This window comes from Asterias amurensis, chromosome 16, assembly GCF_032118995.1.
Source record: "Asterias amurensis chromosome 16, ASM3211899v1".
Classification (NCBI taxonomy): Eukaryota; Metazoa; Echinodermata; class Asteroidea; order Forcipulatida; family Asteriidae; genus Asterias; species Asterias amurensis.
In genome coordinates, this window is record NC_092663.1 from 10,281,486 (window position 1) to 10,304,353 (window position 22,868).

At 38.3% G+C, this 22,868-nt stretch overlaps 2 protein-coding genes and 1 pseudogene across 10 annotated transcripts in view; 1 reads left to right on the plus strand and 2 right to left on the minus strand.

Moving 5' to 3' along the window:
* The first annotated feature begins 260 nt into the window (after positions 1 to 260).
* LOC139948765 (elongator complex protein 2-like) overlaps positions 261 to 22,868 on the plus strand; it is a 55,485-nt gene continuing 32,877 nt past the window's right edge. For 7 of the 8 annotated variants that reach the window (XR_011787478.1, XR_011787477.1, XR_011787482.1 and 4 more), the window contains exon 1: positions 1,830 to 1,962. The gene's annotated coding sequence lies outside the window, so the exon portion shown is untranslated. Of the gene's footprint in view, positions 390 to 1,785; positions 1,963 to 22,868 lie in introns of those variants that run through there. The other variant, XM_071947083.1, reaches the window with a different exon arrangement.
* On the minus strand, positions 9,851 to 14,438 carry LOC139948767 (uncharacterized). 2 transcript variants are annotated; one of them, XM_071947085.1, is made up of 3 exons: positions 14,378 to 14,417; positions 13,227 to 13,271; positions 9,851 to 11,016 (listed from the first exon to the last, which is right to left on the minus strand). In XM_071947085.1, exon 3 carries the CDS (start codon positions 11,003 to 11,005, stop codon positions 10,106 to 10,108), a length of 900 nt encoding a protein of 299 aa, XP_071803186.1. In that variant the 5' UTR covers positions 11,006 to 11,016; positions 13,227 to 13,271; positions 14,378 to 14,417; the 3' UTR covers positions 9,851 to 10,105. The 2 variants fall into 2 exon arrangements, with proteins under 2 accessions (XP_071803186.1, XP_071803187.1); XM_071947086.1 differs by lacking the exon at positions 13,227 to 13,271 and having other exon boundaries at positions 14,378 to 14,438.
* LOC139948766 (uncharacterized) lies at positions 15,117 to 22,637 on the minus strand (annotated as a pseudogene).

Consider the following 22,868-nt stretch of genomic DNA (forward strand, 5'->3'; position numbering starts at 1 on the left):
GGATTAATCCTAACTCGAGTTAGGACGAGTAACCCGTCCTAACTTAGGACGGGTTCAATGCTTCCTTACGTATTTGGATGCGGGACTCAACTCATCCTAAGTCCTAAGATTAATCCTAAATTAGGAAGAGTTTGGTGAAATCGACGGCTGGTCCTTTTGGGCGCCCAACCAACCAACTTGCGTACCTGCAAGTAGCAGACGACAAAAGTTCCTGAACAAAGTTTGTTTGACCAAGTGCATTGTGGGTATTTTTCAAGATGGCGCCTCCCACAGTGACAACGAGTTACGTGAGTTGTGCTTGTAATCGAGTCCCACATTGTGTCAACTGGGGCTTAAATGGACTCATTGCTTTCGGTACAAGTAATTCAGTGGCTTTGTATGAACCTGAGGTGAGAAATTTTGCATTTTACAGTTTGTATTTTGAGGAAAACATGTATTTTTCAGGCCTCGATCTTCCGTTTCCAATCTGATCATCATCATCATGCACAGCGCATGTCACACACATTTTGTGTGGCTGACCATGGGCTGACCAACTCGACACAAAAGGTTCGAGTATGTCGGTGGTCGTGCGCCGCGCAGTGTGCCTACCTTTTGGAATCAGCAATTTACTTTGTAATTTGTCAGTGTTGTATAATGTAAAGTGTAAAAGCTTACTCACTCACTGATTTAATTGTGAATACTGATTATTCTGAAATGAAGTCAGTAACTCAATTCAGCATATCATCCGAGAAAAACAAATTGTATCTGACTGAAGTGAAAACCTAAAACTGCCTGCCCCCTTCCCCCAGTGATAGTGAGAGTATTTGTAGCGTAACGTTCCACTACACAAATAGATTCAAATACTGCCAGATATATATGATTAACAAACACTGATTCAAACAATCATTTATTTATTCGGGAATTAAAGGCAGTGGACACTATTGGTAATTGTCAAAGACTAGCATTCACAATTGGTGTATCTTAACATATACATAAAATAATAAACCTGTGAAAATTTGAGCTCAGTCAGTCATCGAACTAGCGAAATAATGAAAGAAAAAAACACCCTTGTCACACGAAGTTGTGTGCGTTTAGATGGCTGATTTTGAGACCTTAAGTTCTAAATCTGAAGTCTCAAAATCAAATTCGTGGAAAATTACTTCTTTCTCAAAAACTATGGCACTTCAGAGGGAGCCGTTTCACACAATGTTTTATACCATCAACCTCTCCCATTACTCGTCACCAAGAAAGGTTTTATGCTAATAATTACTTTGAGTAACTACCAATAGTGTCCACTGCCTTTAATATACACAGTGATTAGAATTACACTTTGATTTACAATTTCAGCCATCTTGATAATGCCCCAGCATGCAACACGTGCGCACGTGCACAAGCAGTTGGCGCAACCTGTGTACTAGTTGCGATAACTTAACCCTCCTGCTTCGGCAGGAGGTTTATCGCAACTACATGTACCTGTGTATGCTGTATCAATAGCGCTACATATTTCCTTCCTCCATGAGTCCACCATTTGGTATTGTGGTTGCTGTGTGCATGCGAGGCAGAACAGTGAATAAAGAGTGCAGTGCAGCTAAAAACGACTCCAGCTTCGCATCCCCCTCCCCCCATAAAGAAACCCCCAAACTCATAACCCAAAACCTCCCCAAAACAACACAAAACACCCACAACGAAAAAGCTGATTTTTGGGAATTCCACAGAAATCTAGAAGGTACATGTACTCTTCACATTACAAAACCTAATTAGATATAATTTTTAAGACTTTTTTTTACATTGTTAATCTGAACGCAGAGACCCGATTCTGCCGGACAAATTCATTGCCTCCTCAATGGACACAGAGGAAAAGTCAACTGCGTCAAGTGGATACAGTGCCCTATCGTTGAGCAGACAGGTCAGCTAGCACAAACGGAGCTCGTATCAGGTTCACAAGACAGTACGCTCATCGTATGGAGGGGTCTGGATGGAAAGGTAACTTACAAATTTATCAAGTTTTTACCAGAACGTTTATTTTGGAGATTTAAAGGCAGTGGACACTATTGGTAATTACTCAAAATAATTATTAGCATTAAACCTTTTTTGGTGACGTGTAATAGTGAGAGGTTGATGGTATAAAACATTGTGAGAAACAGCTCACTCTGAAGTGCCATAGTTTCCGAGAAAGAAGTAATTTTCCACGAATTTGATTTCGAGACCTCAAGTTTTGAACTTGAGGTCTCGAAATCAACCATCTAAACGCACACAACTTCGTGTGACATGGGTGTTTTTTCTTTTATTATTATCTCGCATGTTTGATGACCGATTGAGCTCAAATTTTCACAGGTTTGTTATTTTATGCATATGTTGAGATACACCAACTGTGAAGGCTAGTCTTTGACAATTACCAATAGTGTCCACTGCCTTTAACATGTTCTTGAGAAATGTACTTGAATAATTTGCACTTTCATTGTGATACTATCAGAGTTTTTCCCTGGTGACTGATGCCAGACCTCGAAATAACACACGGCACCCAAAGCAATTCCTGTGGTGCCCTGTGATTTAAGCTGTGGTATGGTGCCCTTTTCAAAGTTCCAATACAAATATTCTCAAAAAGTGCCCCCACTGGGCTCAACAAGTGCCTCACTGGGGTCAAAGGAGGCAAATGATTGGCTGATAGCGGTTCTTTGTGCGTAAAACTTGTGCGAGACCTCAGCGTCCCTGTAGCGTCTCGCGTTGTGTAAGGGGTCTATTATGCGGGGAAAAAAACTGATGATTTATAAGCTAGGGTTAGGATTAGGTTTAGGATTTGGAAAATACACAAGGGGTGTCAGAACATACAAAGGGGGTTGAAACATAGGGTCGTTGGAACAATTTGTCCATTACTAATGCCATGTTCAGCGCCCTAGAGCATGTCTACATGATTAAAGCCATTGGACCCTTTCGGTTCAGAAAAAAAAGAAAAAAGTTCACAGATTTACAAATAACTTACAGGGTTTACAGAAGACAATGGTGAAAGACTTCTCTTGAAATATTATTCCATGAAATGCTTTACTTTTTGAGAAAACAGCAAAACAATATAAATTCTCGTTAATGAGAATTACGGATTTATTTTAAACATGTGTCATGACACGGCGAAACGCGCGGAAACAAGGGTGGGTTTTCCCGTTGTTTTCACCCGACTCTGATGACCGATTGAGCCTAAATTTTCACAGGTTTGTTATTTGATATAGAAGTTGTGGTACACAAAGTGTGGGCCTTGGACAACACTGTTTACCGAAAGGGTCCAATGGCTTTAAGGCGCAATATAAGTTTTGGTATTATTAGTGGTGTAACCAATCTCCATGGTTCACTGGCCATCCCAGGAAAAAATTTCCATTGAAAAAAATCAATGGGATATGATGTGATCCCATTGAAAAATTCCATGGGATTAATGGGTTTCAGTGGGATTTGTGTGGAATTTGGGACATGTTCAATAGGATCCACTGGGGGTCCCATCGAACCCATTTGAATCCCATTGAATCACATTAAAAAAATCACATTTTATGCCCACCTTTTAAATTGCGAGGCCAGCGACGATTTTGCTTATTTTAAGAATACATTAATTGATAGAATTAAAAACAGTTTTAGCTGGCACAAAGATTTTTTGCTGCTTAACTGCATTATTAATCCTTCTTGCAGGCAGAAATTTAACTCTGACTTTAAGTATGTAAACTGCGTCAATCATTTGTGTTGGTGTATAGTAAAAACAGTTTTGGTTCGTAATCTGTTTCTTGAATGTGATGACCTTGATACTCTCGGTCTGCTACTCAGATCGTTCTGACAATCCCTTTGTTTCATACATTGTCAGTATGGTCTGGGGGTCGTCCGAGAGTGTCAGGGTTATCCTGTTACTTTATTTGTGTGTTTATGTCCCTTATTTTGTATTTTTGATGTAATTTTTATAAATCTTTTTATCTTCTCCATTTTTGGAGGTTTTGAGGGAAAAAAAAAAAAATCAACAACAAAAAAATCACTGGAACTCAAAGGAATTAAATGGGAGTTTTTTCCTGTTGCAAATGCTTGGTTAAAACACCCGAGGACCAGTCAAAATACACTCCCACGTGCTGTGGCTAGCTTGCACAGTGTTGCAACATACCCCCTCATATGAAAAAGGAGTTTTGACAAACCTGACGGACCGATGAAATGACAAGCTAAGTGGTCCTGTTGTCCAGTCACTGCAAAAAGTTGAGGCAAAACCCTGAGTATGCGTGTCTGGAAAAGGTGTGGAAGTTAGATCTCTGAGTTGCAGACAGCAATGTTCTAAGTAAACAAATCTACTGCTTACTTACTTACTTACATGTACTAACTCACTTACGTTTGATGGGAGAAATTGTTTAGGCTTATGCCTTTGTGACCCCATATCCTATCATTTATTCCTTCCAATAGGCATCCAGCTCTTTCTTAAAAGTTGACACTGTCTTGGCATTTACTATTTGGTGTGGGAGACTGTACCAATCATAAAGTTCCTTTTGCACCCAATGTTTTTGTTGAGAGTAGGCTTGTACACCTTAAAAGAGTGGCCCCTCATACTGTTATTTCTGGATGTATTTAAGAATTTCTTGCAATCGACTTTTTCCAATCCCTTGACCAGCTTAAAGGTTCAAATATCAAAGTCTTATATAGCGCACGTATCTCAAGGCGCTGAGTATGTAACCTTTCAGAATAATAGGTAATTGCAGTGATGAATGCTGAGACCCAATTATTTAGCACCTTCTAAGGGTTTACAAGGTGCTATGGCGCATACAGCAGCCACAGCCAGGAAAACCGGGGCGAACCCCTTCTCTTTTACATGCGTTACACAACATATGGGACCAACGGCTTTATGTCCCATCCGAAGGATGAAGCAATGGTTAAGTGTCTTGCTCAAGGACATAAGTGTCACGGCTGGGGATTCGAACCCACACTCTGCTGATCAGAAACACCAGAGTTTGAATTCGGTGCTCTTAACCGCTCGGCCACGACACTTCCACATCAGGTCACCTCTCAGTCGTCTCTGTTCTAGTTTGTATAAGTTCATGGCTTGAAGTCTTTCTGTGAAGGGGAGGCTTGACCAAGACGTTTCATCACCTTGAAAGTGCTTAGTGTACCAGTGGTACCAGTACATGTACATTATGATGTGAGCTGGTCAAGGGATGGGGTGTCGTGGCCGAGCGGATAAGAGCAACACATTCAAGCTCTGGTGATTCTGTACAGCGGAGTGTGGGTTCGAATCCCGGTCGTGACACTTGTGTCCTTGAGCAAGACATTTCACTATAATTGCTTCTCTCCACCCAGGGGTAAATGGGTACCTGTGAGGGCAGAGTTGGTTCTTGTGATTGATTAGCTTAGTGCGCTACATATTTGGCGACACAGGCTGTATACTCCCCAGGGAGCTGAGATGGTTTAAGGAATGATTTAAGGCCCAGTGACCAGGGGTAATAATGTTGAAGCGCCATAAGCGTCACTGCGTGACGGACCTGAGCGCTGTCTAAGAAGCCATTATTATTATTATTAGGATTGCCATAGTCTAGTGCATGAAACTGGAGTTGTATGCCCGATCTTATTTGAATGCGTATTCAAACTTCAGGGACCAAGTTGGTCCCAATCAGTTTGTACTGGAGCTAAAACAAAGTTACCTCCTCCACATTTTGTAAGGATGTCATCCACTGCCCATTTACCCCTGGGTGGAGAGAAGCAATCATTGTTGAGTTTCTTGCTCAGGGATATAATTGTTACGACCGGGATTCGAACTCACACTCTGAGCTTGAGTGCGTTGCTCTAACCAGCTAGGCCATGACGCCCCAGCATTGTTCATGCTTCACGAGATTTAATACATGGTTTTACCTGCAAGTTTACTATTTATTTATTGAACTACCTTGTTGTTACGTCTCCTGAACTCACACACAAGACATGTCTATAATACATGGTTGTACCTGCGAGTTTACTATTCATAGATTGTTTTATAGTTACTTCTCCTGAATTAAAAACAGTTTCACTCTCATGTGACAAAAACACAAGCTATAAAAGAGTGTCATGGCCGAGTGCCAAGAGCATTAAATTCAAGGTCTGGTTGGGAGGGCATGGATATGTGCTGGTAAAAAAACACTCCAGTGTGACAGGCCTGGAATTTCATCTTTGAGAGGGCAAGGCCATTTTCATTTTGCAAAGGGCACTTCCATTGGAAAATCTTAAAGTCTATGGGAATTTTTGTAAGGGCACCAAGGCCAAGACAAGGGCAACGGAGGCGTCCGTGGCTTCTGTGAAATTCCAGGCCTGGTGTGACTGTAACAATCATATTGTTGGGAAAGCATTGTGTTTTGAAAAAGTGTGAGTGATTTAAATACACAAAGTGAGAGACTGTTTTGATTAACACGGCCCAAGAGCTAATAGAATGTTTTTTTGAGGTTTTTGTTTGTTTGAGAGATACCCTAGCATCACAAGGCTGAACGTCCACTCAAAGTTGAGGGCTACACTTGAAGGCACTGGACAATCGATAGTTACTCAACATAATTTTATTAGCATAAAAACTTACTTGGTAACAAGAAATGGAGAGCTGTTTAAATAGTATCAAACATTGTGAGAAACGGCTCCCTCTGAAGTAACGTAGTTTTTGAGAAAGAAGAAATTTTCCACTAAAATATCTGAATTTGGTTTCAAGACCACGGAATAGGATTTTGAGGTCCGGAGTTCAAGCATCTGAAAGCACACTACTTTGTGTGACAAGGTTGTTTTTTTTCCCCATTATAATCTCACAAGACGAGCAGAGTATACTGTTCGAAACGTCGAGACCCAACATGCTCTTTTCAGAGAAGCAATTATAGTTAAGTGTCTTGCTCAGGGACACAAGTGTCACGACCTGGATTCGAACCCACACTCTGCTGAACAGAAGCATCAGAGCTTGAGTGCGGTGCTCTTATCCACTCGGCCACGACACACCAACATAAATACCTCAGAAAGTTTCGCTATTCCTATTGGTGGAGAGCGCGCCACCAAAATGTGTTGATGTTTTTGACCGAAAAGGTATTTATGAATGGGAATCAAAGTGTATTGAATCGGTTTTCAACTTGTAGTTTAAACCCGCCGAGTCCTGGTTCTTGATAATTTACCTCTACTTCGTCATGGTAAAATTATCAAGAACCAGGCCTCGTTGGGATTTAACCACTAGTTGAAAACCTCTTCACCACACATTGATTCCCTTATTAAAGTAATGAAAATATTGTTAAAAACAAAGAACACGTTGTAGTAAGACATTAAAAAGTTAATAGTTTTTTTAATGATCATCCTTGAATGACATCGGCCCATCGTTTAAGTAATGATTTATAATATAAACCACAAGGGAAACTGACTGGGTAACCCTTAATATAGGGCTAGATAGCGCCGGCACGTTAATCCAGAGGTCGTTGGTTCAAACCCCACTCCAGTCAATTCTTTGTTCAAACACAAAAATGATTAATATATAAGAATAACTTTATAAATGCACAAACTCATCAACATGCTCATGGTGCTAACTATAAACAATAACATACACATATAAACAATAACAAAAACTGAACTGTAAGCCTAAGCTAAGAAGAAATCCAGAACATATGGTAGAGAAATATAATACAATTATGCAATCTAAGAAAACATCGAAAAAGGTAATTAAAAAAAAGCATTTACTCAAATACTTGATTGAAAAGATGTGTCTTGAGTTTTTTAATTTAAATTGGGTTAAGCCATTGGACACTTTCGGTAAACAGTATTGTCCAAGTCCCACACTTCGTGTATCACAACTTATATATAAAATAACAAACCTGTGAAAATTGAGGCGCAATCAGTCATCGGAGGCGGGAGAAAATAACGGGAAAACCCACCTATGGTTTCCGCACGTTTCGCCGTGTCATGACATGTGTTTAAAATAAATCCATAATTCTCGCTATCGAGAATTGATATTGTTTTAATGTTTTCTCAAAAAGTAAAGCATTTCATGGAATAATATTTCTAGAGAAGTCTTTCGCCATTACCTTCTGTAAACCCTGTAAATTATTTGTAAATCTGTGAACTTTTATTTATTTTTTCTGTACCGAAGTGTCCAATGGCTTTAAAGAAAAAGATTTTTTTACTTGTGCTGGCAATTTGTTCCATAAGCGTGGGGCAGCATGTGAGAAAGATCTATAGGTCTGACTACCCATGAATGATTTGGGCTCAATGGAGGCTAGAATTGTAAGACCGGAGTTTGCCACGAGGATTTTATGGGTTGAGAAGATTGTCAATATATGCATTGGCATTGTTGGTGCGTGATTTACACCTTAAAAGCAGAAGTCTGTACTTAATCCTACTGCTTACTGGTAACCAGTGTAATTCTTTCAAAATCAGCGTTGCATGAAGAGAAATCTTTAGCAGCGTACAGCGACCTGAACGATTGGGTTGGTTTATTGTACTTTTTATCAGCTTTTTGGTTGACTGGTTCTGTCATATTCAATCAAGGTTTATATACATGTAGTGTTGTCGTTGCATTGCCATATTATGTATCACTGTTTAATTTTTTTTCCTTTCATATAATGCATTGTATTTTATGTATTTTTTGTATTTATACTGGTATTTGTAAGTATTCTTATCTGTAAAAAAATTGATTTAAAGGCACTGGACACTATTGGTAATTACTCAAAATGATTATTAGCATAAAACCTCACTTGGTAATGAGTAATTGGAAACTGTTGATAGTATAAAACATTGTGAGAAATGGCTCCCTCTGAAGTACCTAGTTTTCGAGAAAGAAGTAGTTTTCGAGACCTCAGATTTAGAATTTTAGGTCTCGAAATCAAGCATCTGAAAGCACACAACTTCGTGTGACAAGGGTGTTTTTTGCTTTCATTATTTTCTCGCAACTTAGACGACCAATTGAGCTCAAATTTTCAAAGGTTTGTTATTTTATGCATTATGTTGAGATACACCAAGTGAAAAGACTGGTCTTTGACAATTACGAATAGTGTCCAGTGTCTTATAATCAGCCTCTGGCTGCGATGACATTTTTATCAATAAACTATTTCAATTTCAATGTCTACACGGTCATGCTTGGATGCTTTGGTTTGAGTGTGGTTCCCCACACTCACATGACCAGCGCGACTGGAGGCAAAGCATTTAAACATCATTTATTTGATTTAAAAAACTTAACTCTAGGTTCAACTTGTATTGGTTCTTATTGGATACGTTTATTCTTCAAAGCCACAGGACACCACTGGTAATTACGCAAAAAAATTGTTAGCATAAAATGTACTGGGTAACGAGCAGTGCAGAGCTGTTGATACTACATGTAGGCATATTAGACATTGTGATCAACAGCTCCCTCTTTTCTGAAGTACAAAGTGGTTATTTCTCACTCAAATAATAAAATACTTCAGGCCTGAAGCATGGTATTAAGCATCCAAAAGCACACAAGTTTTTGCAACAAGGGTGTTTTTTCTGTCATTATTCTCTTCAACTTAGATGACCAATTGAGTCAAAATTTTCACAGATTTGTTGTTTTGTGCATTTTGGTGGGATACACCAAGTGAGAATGAGAATACTGGTCTTTGACAAAAAAGAAGGTACCCAGCGCCTTTAAGGATACTGAAACCTTAGGTTGAATAAAAAGTTTAAATTCATTAAAGGCACGTGGACACTTGGTAATAACTCAAAATAATTATTTGCACAAAACCTTTCTTGGTGATGAGTAATGGGGAGAGGTTGATGGTAAAAAACATTGTGAAAAACGGCTCCCTCTGAAGTGCCATAGTTTTCGAGAAAGAAGTAATTTTCCACGAATTTTATTTCGAGACCTCAGATTTAGAACTCGAAATCAACCATCTAACCGCACACAACTTCGTGTGACAAGGGTGTTTTTTTCTTTCATTATTATCTCGCAAGTTCGATGACCGATTGAGCTCAAATTTTCACAGGTTTGTTATTTTATGCATATGTTGAGATACACCAACTGTGAGGGCTAGTCTTTGACAATTACCAATAGTGTCCACTGCCTTTTATGAGAGAGAGAGAAAAAAAGAGGAAATGATTCAAAACAAGAAGTTATTAGTTCATTGTAGTACCGGGGTAGCGTCTTTTCAGACCTTTGTGAAGCGATGATGCTTTTAATGGCCTACTACTTGAGCCGCTGTTCCAACAGTTTCAAGTAGTAAGGCATACTGTTGTAAATACAGCGCTGTACATCTGGAGAAAAGGTTGACAAATCAGGGTTTTCACTTTCAGGAACTGGTGTTTTGAAACATGTGGTGTTCCTGAAAGTCTTTTGGTAGAAATCTGTGTTTTCCATCAAATTCTTAAAAGCACTGCTAACCATCCATTGATCTACGACCGTTACTCCAGCTTCCCAGGAGAGAAGAGAGTCGCTGTACGGTATTCCTACCCTTGAACAAACAGCTGACAGTATCTCTTTGGGATTTTGAAGCAGATCATCAGAGTCTATGATGATTGGATCTGTATCCAAGTTGTTTTCCTTGATGTGAAGCCACAGATCAGTGATTTCCTTGTAAGCATCTCCAGGGTGGCTGAGCTCCTTGGGTATCTGATCAAGTACAGGGTCCTCAGGCGAGATCTTAATGCCGCTGGACTCCAACAATTCTGTCCTCATTTTCTTCCAGGATGGGAAGACCTTGTAAGGACTCCTGATCAAGAACACGTGTCGGTAGCCCTTTGGAATGAGGTCATACCTCCCATAAAACCACAGAGCCATCTCCTTAGCAATGACGACCTTTTTACCCTGGTAGTCTGCCTCCAGTTGTCGCTTGACCCACTCAAATGTGCAGATTGAACTCTTGAACCCTGACCCTGGTCCTTTCAATAACCCATTGCCATCCAGCTCAATGCCTTCATAGGTGGGCTCAGGCGGGGCAGGTCTGACTCTTTCTGGGCCATAGAAGTTAGCCGTACTGTAAAGTTCATAGATCATCTGAGAATCAGGGATGCTGCTCAAGCTCTTGAGAAGAATTGAGGAGCAGGTCCGTGGTACCGCCCAAATTAGAACTCTGGTTTGATCGGACATCTTGGATAACACTGTAACCAAAAGAAAATGAAACATGAACATTTTGGGGGTGTTCAGCATATTTTAGTTTTCAAATGTTGTCTGGAAATTTGTTTTTACAAAAAAACCAATAAGCACATGTGCATGTCCCTGGGAAGCTTTGTAAAAAAATATAACTCATTCTCATATAATTGCAATTTCATTTATGGGATAAGTCACCTTTGGAGTGGGTGCTTTGGTCTATAAAAGTGTCAATGGTTAAAGACACTGGACACTATTGGTAATTGTCAAAGACCAGTCTGCTCACTTGGTGTGTCTCAACATATGCACAAAATAACAAACCTGTGAAAATTTGAGCTCGGATTGGTCGTCGGAGTTGCGAGATAACTACATGTATGAAAGAAAAAAGCACCCTTGTCACACGAAGTTGTGTGCTTTCAGATGCTTGATTTCGAGACCTCTAATTCTAAATCTGAGGTCTCGAAATCAAATATGGGAAAACTACTTTCTCGAAAACTACGACACTTCAGAGAGAGCCGTTTCTCACAATGTGTTATACTATCAACCTCTCCCCATTACTCGTTACCAAGTGAGAGTAATTACCAATTAGAATTAGAATTAGAATTAGAATGATTTATTCAGCCAACTTTAAAAAGTTAAAAACCTAAAACATCAGAAATTGTAGTGCACCTTGAGCTCTCTAGATTACAATCACAAAATACATTTAAAAACATTGCGAAGAAAGTACTAGAATAAAAATATATACAAACATATAAGCTACAAAAAGCAGAAAACAAACTAGTTATCATTAAAAGCACGAACAGCATCAGGATAAAAACTATCTATGAACCGCTTACTACCTTTAAAATGCTTAAGACAACGGTTAGAAGGGAGGAATTGGAAATAATCAGCTGCTGGGTGAAACTCGTCGACTGCATTATAGACCTACATGTAGTGCATTTACACATTCTGTCATAATAGATTGATTCAAGTGATAGCAGGCTAGCACCGATAATCCTCTCTGCTGATCGTACAACAGAATTCAGCTTGCGAAGATCACTGGCAGAAACAACCAAACCAAACAATGATGGATGAACAAAGGATGCTTTTAATTATAGCCCGGTAAAAATTTACTAAAATACACTTAAGAACACCAAATGAGTTCAGTTTACGTAAAAAGAATAAACGTTGACGGGCCTTTTTCAGAATTTCATGGCAATTAATGTTCCAAGTAAGGTCATTGGCAATGTACGTACCGAGTAGTTTAAAACTACCAACTTGTTCTACAACGTTGTCATGGATATAAACAGGCTCTTTAATGTTCTTATGTTTCCTACGGAAGTCCACAATCAACTCTTTTGTTTTGTCTACATTTAATATAAGATTGTTTTCCTCGCACCATTTAACAACAGAAGTAATCTGAGCACGATAAGCACTTTCATCGTCATTTTGAATTAAACCAATTAGACTAGTATCATCTGCAAACTTAACAACAAGCGAATTGGGGTTGGTTGCTTTACAATCATGAGTATACAATGAATATAAAAGTGGTGACAGGACACAACCTTGCAGAGTACCAGTATTTAACACAAGAGAATGTGAAGCGCAACTACCAATTCTTACAACCGGACGACGTTCCAATAAAAAGTCTAGAATCCAATAGTGTCCACCGCTTTAAATCTAAACTTCTAGAAAGCAATATGCGGTACAGATTTGTTGAGTATCATCACTGTTCTCATGAAGAGGAAATTCTTTTAGAAAAATCACACATTTTGGCAAATTTTACACATTTTGAATGCTTTTAGTGACATCAAAGGTTTCCCCAAGTTTCAAGTACTATTAAAGGAACAGGCAGACTTACACACTTCTACATTGTATTACATAGCGTTGGCACTGAGCCAAAAACGACTTTGTACTCTAAAAGAAGAAGCAATAATGGTTTAAAAGTGTCTTGCTCAAGGACACAAGTGTCATGACCGGGATTCGAACCCATACCAGAGCTCGAGTTCATTGCTGAAACCACTACACCCCAAGACCGGGATTCGAACCCATACCAGAGCTCGAGTTCATTGCTGAAACCACTACACCCCAAGACAACCACTAAATTTTGAAGCTTGTGCCAAATCAAAATATAGTAAATTGCAACAGCGTTTTTTTTCTCTGCGCAAGCTCAACTTACTTCATCTCGAAACAAAATGATCATGCAATTGTTCTACCAGTCTATTTTACAGAGTGTTCTCACCTTTTTGTCTTGCTGATGTTTTCGGAAATATCAGATCAGTTTAAGCTAGAAAAGTAAAATCAAGCAAGCGAGTAAAGTAATTGGCCTTCAACAAGGGTCTGCAGAGGCGTAGTATAACATCTATAATGCGCAAACCTTTCTGACCCCAGCCACTACTCTCCAAATTCCACACCAACTCCAGAAGTAAATGGTTTTCACAAAGAAGGATTAGAACACAGCGATACAGCAGCTCATTTGTGCCATTCAGGAATCAAATGGTACAAAGAGCAGTTGGAGCGATGAGCTGTCTGTGGTTGTCTCTAATCCCTAATTAGCAATTGCCTTCGTGTTGTTTTATGTAGGGTTTTTAATTGAATTTTGTGTGTGTATTTTAATGTAATTTTAAACGTTGTATTACACGTGTACATCATTACTGATCGTCTGTATTGTATTTGCATACAATTCTTTGTTAAGGCCATTTTAGTTGTCCTCAGCGAGGGATTATAAAGTTTTATCAATCTATCTATCTACCGCATCTACCGTATCTATTTATCTATATATATACAACACACTGTGGTTAAAACAACAGCATATTTGCATGGTTTAGGATCTCCGCTTTAATCCTTTGGAAAATGTCAACAAAGTTTAAGTGGCAAAAATTTTTTTGAAACAATGATTTTAAGAATAGCTTTTAACTTCGAAAGCAGTTTACTCCAAACATTACAAAATTGGCCAGAGGAGCAAAATTTTTCTTTTTGTGGCAACAGTTAGAAAGCGCAAGAACAAAATGAAAATGACACAAGAAATACGATAGAGCCAGCAGCACAAGCCAGGGCAAAAAAGTTAACCTAATAGATGTGGCCGGGGCGGGGGGGGGGGGGGCCTTTGTTTCCTAATATACTGGCTTATACAAATCAATGAGAGAAGTTGAACATGATACTATTTTATATACAGCAGAAAAAGGGTATTTTAATGTTATAAAAATTGCTTGATGAAACATTGATAAAACGAAAATATGTGGTCGGAACCTACTGCACTAACAAACAATTGCAAAGTGTAAACAATACACACACAAAAAAACACTGGATAAGTGGCCCAAATGCATGGAGGGACTGGGACAACAATGGTGCAAGATAGATACAGAGAGGGAGAGAAGTTAAAAAAGTACATACCTTAATATGCTTAAACACTTCATTCTACACAGGGTCCTCGATGCGTGTCAGTGCATAGAGCTACATGTAGGACTCCAGTGGAACAGTAGAGGTCATACGTATATCAGGGTATTGGGTAAAGAAATGGCTTTGAGGTGAACACAAAAAAAAGGTCAACTTTTGTGGTGTGAGGTTGGTCAACCATGATTTTTTGTATACACTCCCAGATTTTAGTCCCTATAGGACTCCAGTGGAACAGTAGAGGTCATATATCAGGGTATTGGGAAAAGAAATGGCATTGAGGTGAAAAAAAAAAGGTCAACTTTTGTGGTTTGAGGTAGGTCAACCATGATTTTTTGTATACACTCCCAGATTTTAGTCCCTAGATTTGAGTCGCTCCCACAGGTTCTACTGGTGGTGTTTTATTTGAGTGAAAGGGGAAGGTTCAGCTGGTCAGCCATCCTTTTGCCGTGTCATGACATGTATTTAAAACAAATCTGTTTTTCTAAATATCGAGAACTGATAATTGTTTTAATGTTTTCTCAAAAAGTAAAGCATTTCATGGAATAATATTTCAAGAGAAGTCTTTCACCATTACCTTCTGTAATCCCTGTAAGTTATTTGTAATTCTGTGAGCTTTTTTTTTCTGTTCCGAAAGTGTCCAATGGCTTTAAATCCTTGGGGTGGTTCCTTGAGCAAATCTTAACTAAATTAAGAATCAATTTGAGTTGAGACAAGAAGAGAAGAAGAAGGCAATTACTCACATTGTCGGTTTAAAGAAGCAAAACCAGAGATACGTTTATTAGTGCAAAATAATTACCAGTAAGAGAACCTTAAAGCCAATGACAAATAAATAAATAAATTATAATCAACTTTCTTCTAAGTATTGAAAGAAGTTGTTCTGCAAATATTGAAGACTATTTAATTTAATATTTAATATCAAAATTGTCGTATAAACAATGAAACCCAGTAAAGCCCAGTCTTTCCTTTGGTAATTGTCAGAGACCAGTATTCTCACTTGGTGTATCCCAACGTAATCATGCATAAAAGTAACAAATCTGAAAATTTTGACTCAAGTGGTCATCGAAGTTGCCAGAGAATATCGAAGAGGAAAAAAAACACAGCCTTTTTTGCGAAACGTTGTGTGCTTTCAGATGCCTAAAGATGCTTTGCAGACCTAAAGTACTTTGATATTTGAGTGAGAACATACGTTGCAACATTTTTTACTATCAAAAGCTCTCCATTGTACAATACCAAAGTTAGGTTTTAGGCTGAACATTATTTTGAGTAATTACCAATACTGTCTTGTGCCTTTAAAGGATTTGGGTACCTTTTCAAAATATCCATAGATTTACGTTAAACTTACAGGGTTTGAAGATAATGATAGTGGAAAGCTTCCCTTCAAATATTACTTACTGAGGTGCTATAGTTTTTGAGAAATGAGTAAAACAATGTCATGAAAATACGTTTGTAATTATGCTTAAAATAATGTTCGTCTCATGAGACAAAAATTATTTTCATGAAATTGTTTTACTCATTTCCCCAAAACTACAGCACCTCAGCACGTAGTATTTTCAGGGAAGCTTTCTACTATCATTATCTTCAATTTGTGTTTGTTTAGTGTAAATCTGTGGACATTGTGTTTTTTGTCCTACAAAAGTTACATACACCCTTTAAAGCAGGTTACAGATTCACTCAAAACAGTACTGAAATAAAAAGACTAAAAGTGACTACAAACAGTACATATATTATTGTCATACATGTACTTATCATGTGCATTGTATTTCACAGTCTTCTTTTTCCCTTGCTCCAAATCATGTTCCAGTAACTGAATATGTATACAAAGAGAATAGTGAAAAACCGATTACAAAATTTTGCATTGCATCAATGCCAAAACAAAAATTAATAAAATGCTCCCTGAGCGATAAACTCCAAACGCGAAATTAGACTTGTTAAATTAAGACTAAATTAAACGTTCCTTTAAAGAGACTTATGAGTCAAGAATTCTACAGGCAAACTAACTTTACAAATAAATATAATATAATATAATAATATCGAAGTCTTATATAGCGCACGTATCTACCCAACAAGGTGCTGAAGGCGCTGAATATATACAAACTTTCAGAAAGATAGGTTATTGCAGTGATGAATTCTGAGACCCAATTAGGGTTTACAAGGTGCTACGGCGCATTAAGCAGCCACAACCAGGAACACCGGGGTGAACCCCTTCTCTTTTTGATAAGTGCACTGGGTTCTTTTACATGCGTTACACAACACATGGGACCAACGGCTTTACGTCCCATCCGAAGTACGAAGCAATGGTTAAGTGTCTTGCTCAAGGGGAATCGAACCCACACTCTGCTGATCAGAAACACCAGAGTTTGAATTCGGTACTCTTAACCGCTCGGCCACTACACTAATGGTCGCCCATTTTACCCAAAACATTGTCAACAGAGCATTTACTAACTACATACTACAATTACACATGGTCATGTAGAGCAAATTAAAAGATAAATAAGACCAAGAATTAAAGACGTCCATAGTATTACAGTGCATCACTTAATTCTTTAGCGTTTTTTTTTCAAACTTCTCAGCTGTATTTAAACTTTTATGCTGTTTTTCCAGAAATTCTACCTCTTCATCTTTAGTTAGGTTTTTACATTATGCTTACAAGTTAAAGGCACCCGACACCTTGGTAATTGTCAAAGACCAGTTTCCTGGAAAGAATGCCTAAAAAAGTCTTCTATTATTTGATTGAGAAATCACCTCTTTCTCAAACATCTGTTACTTCAGTCAGGGAGCTGTTTTTCACAATCAACAAGCTCTCCATTGCTTGCTACCATGTAAGTTTTTTTAAGCTTACAATTATTTGGATTCATTACCAGAAGTGTTCAGCGCCTTTAAAGACACTGGACACTATTGTAATTGTCAAAGACCAGTCTTCTCACTTGGTGTATCTCAACATATTTGCATAAAATAACAAACCTGTGAAAATTTGAGATCAATTGGTCATCGAAGTTGTGAGATAATAATGTTAGAGAGGTTTTGTGCTTTCAGATGCTTGATTTCGAGACCTCAAATGATAAATCTAAGGTCTCAAAATCAAATTCGTGGAAAATTACTTCTTTATCAAAAACTATGTTACTTCAGAGGGAGCCGTTTCTCACAATTTTTTGTACCATCAACCTCTCCCCATTGCTAGTTATTAAGTAAGGTTTTATGCTAATAGTTATTTTGAGTTATTACCAATAGTGTCCACTGCCTTTGAATATGTGAAGCTGTTTCTTGAAGTGATGACGCTTTTGTAATGGTTTAACATTTGAGCCGTTGTTCAAACAGTTTCAAGTAGTAAGGCATGCTATACTCAAGACAGCGCTGCACATCAGGTTGAAAGGTTGCAAAGTCAGGAGTTTCGTTATTAGGAACCACCGACTTTTTGAAACATGTTGTGTTTTTGAAAGGCAGGAAGAATTTTTCCATGTTAAACATACGCTTCATTTCACAGCTGGTCATCCATTGATCTGCGACACTTGTTCCAGCTTCCCAGGAGAGAAGAGAGTCGCTGTAAGGTATTCCTACCCTTGAACAAACAGCTGACAGTATCTCTTTGGGATTTTGAAGCAGATCATCAGAGTCTATGATGATGGGATCTGTATCAAAGTTGTTTTCCTTGATGTGAAGCCACAGATCAGTGATTTCCTTGTAAACCAGTCCAGGGTGAGTGTTCTGGGGTAACAGGTCAAGCACAGGATCCTCAGTTTGAGCTTCCCACCCATGGATTCGAAGAAGGTTTTTTTCTGTTTCTTCCAGGATGGGAAGACCTTATAAGGACTCCTTATCAAAAACACGTGCCGGTAGCCCTTTGGAATGAGCTCATACCTCCCATTAAACCAAGGGGTCATCTCCTTAGCAATGATGACCTTTTTACCCTGGTAGTCCGCCTCAAGTTGTCGCTTGACCCACTCAAAGGAGCAGATTGAACTCATGAACCCTGACCCTGGTAATTGCAATAAGCCGTTTCCATCTAGCTCAATACCTTCGTAGTTATAAACCACGTCGTTGAATGTTGGCCTGAGTTTGTCTGGACCAAAGTTGTACGCTGTACTAAAGAGCTCAAAGATCATCTGAGAATCGGGAATGTTGCTCAAGCTCTTAAGAAGTATTGAAGAGCAGGTCCGTGGTACGGTCCATAGGAGGACCCGAGTCTGATCACTCATGTTGGACATAGCTGAAAAAAAAAAAAACCCTGTTTGTGAACAAACTCAAAGCTGCTCCGTGTTGTTTTAATATCGAAGTCTTATATAGCGCATGTATCTACCAAACAAGGTACTCAAGGCGCTGAGTATATACAAACTTTCAGAAAGATTATTGCAGTGATGAATTCTGAGACCCAATTATTTAGCACCTTATAAGGGTTTACAAGGTGCTACGGCGCATTAAGCAGCCACAACCAGGAACACCGGGTCGAACCCCTTCTCTTATAGATAAGTGCACTGGGTTCTTTTACATGCGTTACGCAACACATGACCTTTTGTTCTGATTTAACGCTCTAGAGCTTTATGGTGAGCATGCCATTGAGATAGAAGACCCTCAATTTTGAAATGCCCAGTGTTTGTCTTTAAGTGTGCCTGTACAAATCCTTAGCTCAATTTTCATTCTGATACTGGTTCCCAAACTCATTTTAAACCTGACCCCGAAATCACCCTAACTTTCATCCTCATCATAGTAGAACCACATGCTGTAGGAGCCTTATTCCGGGAAAAAAAGGTCAACATGGGGTCACTGTAACCTCAATGCATAAAGGGTTTAAAATTGCAAAGGAATTTAAAATCAGGGTGTACATGTAGCTCTTTAGATATGGAGTCCCACTTCCGGTTGACCCGGAAGTGAAAGCCAACATAGGCTCGAGGCAGCTCAAGTTCAATATTCAATAATCAAAGGGTCTATAACTGAAAAGAAATTGAAAATTAGTTATGTAGATTGCCAACTTCCGGTTGACCTGGAAGTTAAGGTCAACATGGGGTCACGGTTACCCAAGGCAAATCTCCAATGCCCATGGAGTCTATAAATGAAAAAAAGTTTGAAAATCTCTGTGTACTTTTTGAGACAGGTCCCACTTCCAGTTGACCCGGAAGTAAAGGTAAACTTGGGGTCATGGTAACCCAAGGTTAATCTCCAATGCTTAAGGAGTGTAACTGAAGAAAAGTTTGAAAATCTACTTTTTACTTGTTGAGACATGGTGCTGCAAAGACTAACTAATTGAATATGCAAATGAAGCGCACATCGTTAATTTATTAAGAAAGTTAACCAAATTACATTTTTTTATAACTTAATATACTCAGGTTCAAGGTGATATAATATTTGATTCCTTCACATTTGGCAATTTGCCAAGTGTCAAAAAAAAGGTGTACAAATGCTTTGGGGTTTTGGGGAGAAACAAATAATAATGATAACTAGACATTAAGTGTTTGTGAACAAACACGAAGCTGTTCCGTGTTGTTTTGCTTGGATTATGTTCTTAATTACCCAAGGAATCTATAACTGAAAAAAGGTTTCAAAAAAGTCGTGTAGCTCTTGGTATAAGGTCACACTTCCCGACTGACCTGTAAGTAAAGGTCAACATGGGCTCACAGCTACCAAAGACCAATCTGCAATGCCAAGGAGTCTATAACTGAAAAAGTAAATTACCCTGAAAAACAATACCTGTTCCGACGGTAGATCGGAACAGCTAATAAAAATAATCAAAATCTCGACGAAAACAACACCTGTTCCGACAGTAGGTCGGAACAGCTAATAATAAAACTAATACAAATCTTGATGAAAACAATACATAAGCCGGCAGTAGGTCGGAACATGTCACAATTGTTAGCATATCAACATACTTAGTATGAGCAATGTAGAGCTGTTGATGGTAGGCTGTGGGAACAGCTCCCTCTGAAGTAACATAGTTTTTTAGAAAGAGGCAACTTCTCACTCAAATATTAAAAGACTTCAGGCCTGAAGCTGTTTTTAGGCATCTGAAAGCACACAAATTCGTGCAACAAGGACGTTTTTGTCTTTTATTTTTCTCTTGCAACTTCAATTTTCACAATTTTTTTATTTAATGCATGTATTGGTATACACTGAGTGAGAATACTGGTCCTTCGTTAAAGGCAGTGGACACTATTGGTAATTGATAAAAATAATTATTATCATAAAACCTTACTTGGTCACGAGTAATGGGGAGAGGTTGATGGTATAAAACATTGTGAGAACCGGCTCCCTCTGAAGTGCTATAGTTTTCGAGAAAGAAGTAATTTTCCGCAAATTTGATTTCGAGACCTCAGATTTAGAACTTGAGGTCTCGAAATCAACCATCTAAACGCACACAACTTCTAGTGACAAGGGTGTTTTTTTCTTTCATTATTATCTCGCAAGTTCGATGACCGATTGAGCTCAAGTTTTCACAGGTTAGTTATTTTATGCATATGTTGAGATACACCAACTGTGAAGGCTAGTCTTTGACAATTACCAATAGTGTCCACTGCCTTTAAAATACTACTTGCTGAGGTGTTGTAGTTTTGAGAAATGAGTAAAGCAATGCTGCAAAAAATAATTTTTGTCTCAGGAGACGAAAATTGTTTTAGCATGTACAACGTATTTATAATGCAAATCTCCTGAAAATATTACTCTGTAATTTTCACTTATTTTTCTCAAAAACTTGACAACTGATGAAGCTGAAACTTCTACAAGTAAATTATATTACTGTTCATCTTCATTCACAATGAGTAGGAATATTCCAAAAACTTGGATCCACAAAAGATATCAAAACCCATAAAGACACTGGACACCTTTGGTAAAATTACCAAAGGTCAAAGACCAGTCTTCTCACTTGGTGTATCTCGACATATGCATAAAATCACAAACCTGTGAAATTTGAACTCAATTGGTCTTGAAGTTGGGAGATATAAATGAAAAATACAAATACACCCTTGTCACACGAAGTTGTGTGCTTTCAGATGCTTGATTTCGAGACCTCAAAATCTAATTCTGAGGTCTCAAAATCAAATGGTGGAAAATTACGTTTTCTCAAAAACTATGTTACTTCAGAGGGAGCCGTATCTACGAAACCATGTAAGTAATGAGCTGCGCCCAAAGAAAACTTGCCACAGAGTTACAGAGAAACATTGGCCAAAAGTAGGAGATTAAATGAGATAAAAATTTACTAGAGCTGGATTTGAACCAACGACCTCCAGACTAATGTGTCATTCAAAATTGCTGTTGAACAGTTGTAAAATTTTCTTCCACAAACTGATATATTTTATTACATTTTGTTAATGTTTTTTATGGCTTCTGACTGGCACCCTGAACAAAGGCACGTTAATCCGGAGGTCGATGATTCGAATCCCACTCTTGTCAATTCTTTGTTCAACCCCAAAAATTTATTTAATTTAAAGGAACATTACAGAATTGGTTTTGCTACAAAACATTTGTTGGCAGTGTAAGCAATTAATGTACTCCGTCACATACATTAACTGACAAATCTGGAGAAGTTTGAGAGCGATCAGCCGATTGGGCCAGAGAAAACAGCGAAAAGCAATTACACATTTTCCATGACATCGATGCAAAAAAAAGGATTCAGAAGAAGAATAAAATGCTCAATGAGCGATAAACTCCAAATGTGAAACTAGATAAGTTATTTCTCATCAAATATGACATTTCAGACAGAAATATTTCAAGGGATGTTTTCTACTGCTATCATCATCATTAGGCTGTGTAATTTTTATCTGTGATCTTCACGATTTTGTTTCTTACCAATTCTGTAACGTTTCTTTAAAGGCAGTGGACACTATTGGTAATTACTCCAAATAGTTATTGGCATAAAACCTTTCTTGGTGACGAGTAATGGGGAGAGGTTGATGGTATAAAACATTGTGAGAAACGGCTCCTTCTGAAGTAATTTGAGAGTAATTTTCCTCGAACTTGATTTTGAGACCTCAGGATTAGATTTTGAGGTCTCGAAATCAAGCACCTGAAAGCACACAACTTTGTGTGTCAATGGTGTTTTTTCTTGCATTATTATCACGCAACTTCGATGACCAATTGAGCTAAAATTTTCACAGGTTTGTTATTTTATGCATATGTTGGGATACACTAAACTGAGAAGACTGGTCTTTGTCAATTACCAATAGTGTCCAGCGTCTTTAACTGATTGCCCAAGACCTCCAAACAGTACAGAAGAAACTTGAGTTTGTAGAGTTGGTGTACATACCTGACAACACGTATGAGATGTAATGCTCAACGTAGCTATTGATGTATGAATGTTTAATGATGGTGCAAATGTTTTTCATTCCTTGAAAGATGGAATGTTCCATTCAAGGTAAAAACCGAGTTGAATGGAATATTCCATCAATCAACCAGGCTTATGATATACAAATAATAAATGTTTATGAGTGCGATGGTGCGAATATTTTCATTCCTTGAAAAATGGAATGTTCCATTCAATGAGGCGGAGCCGAGTTGAATGGAACAT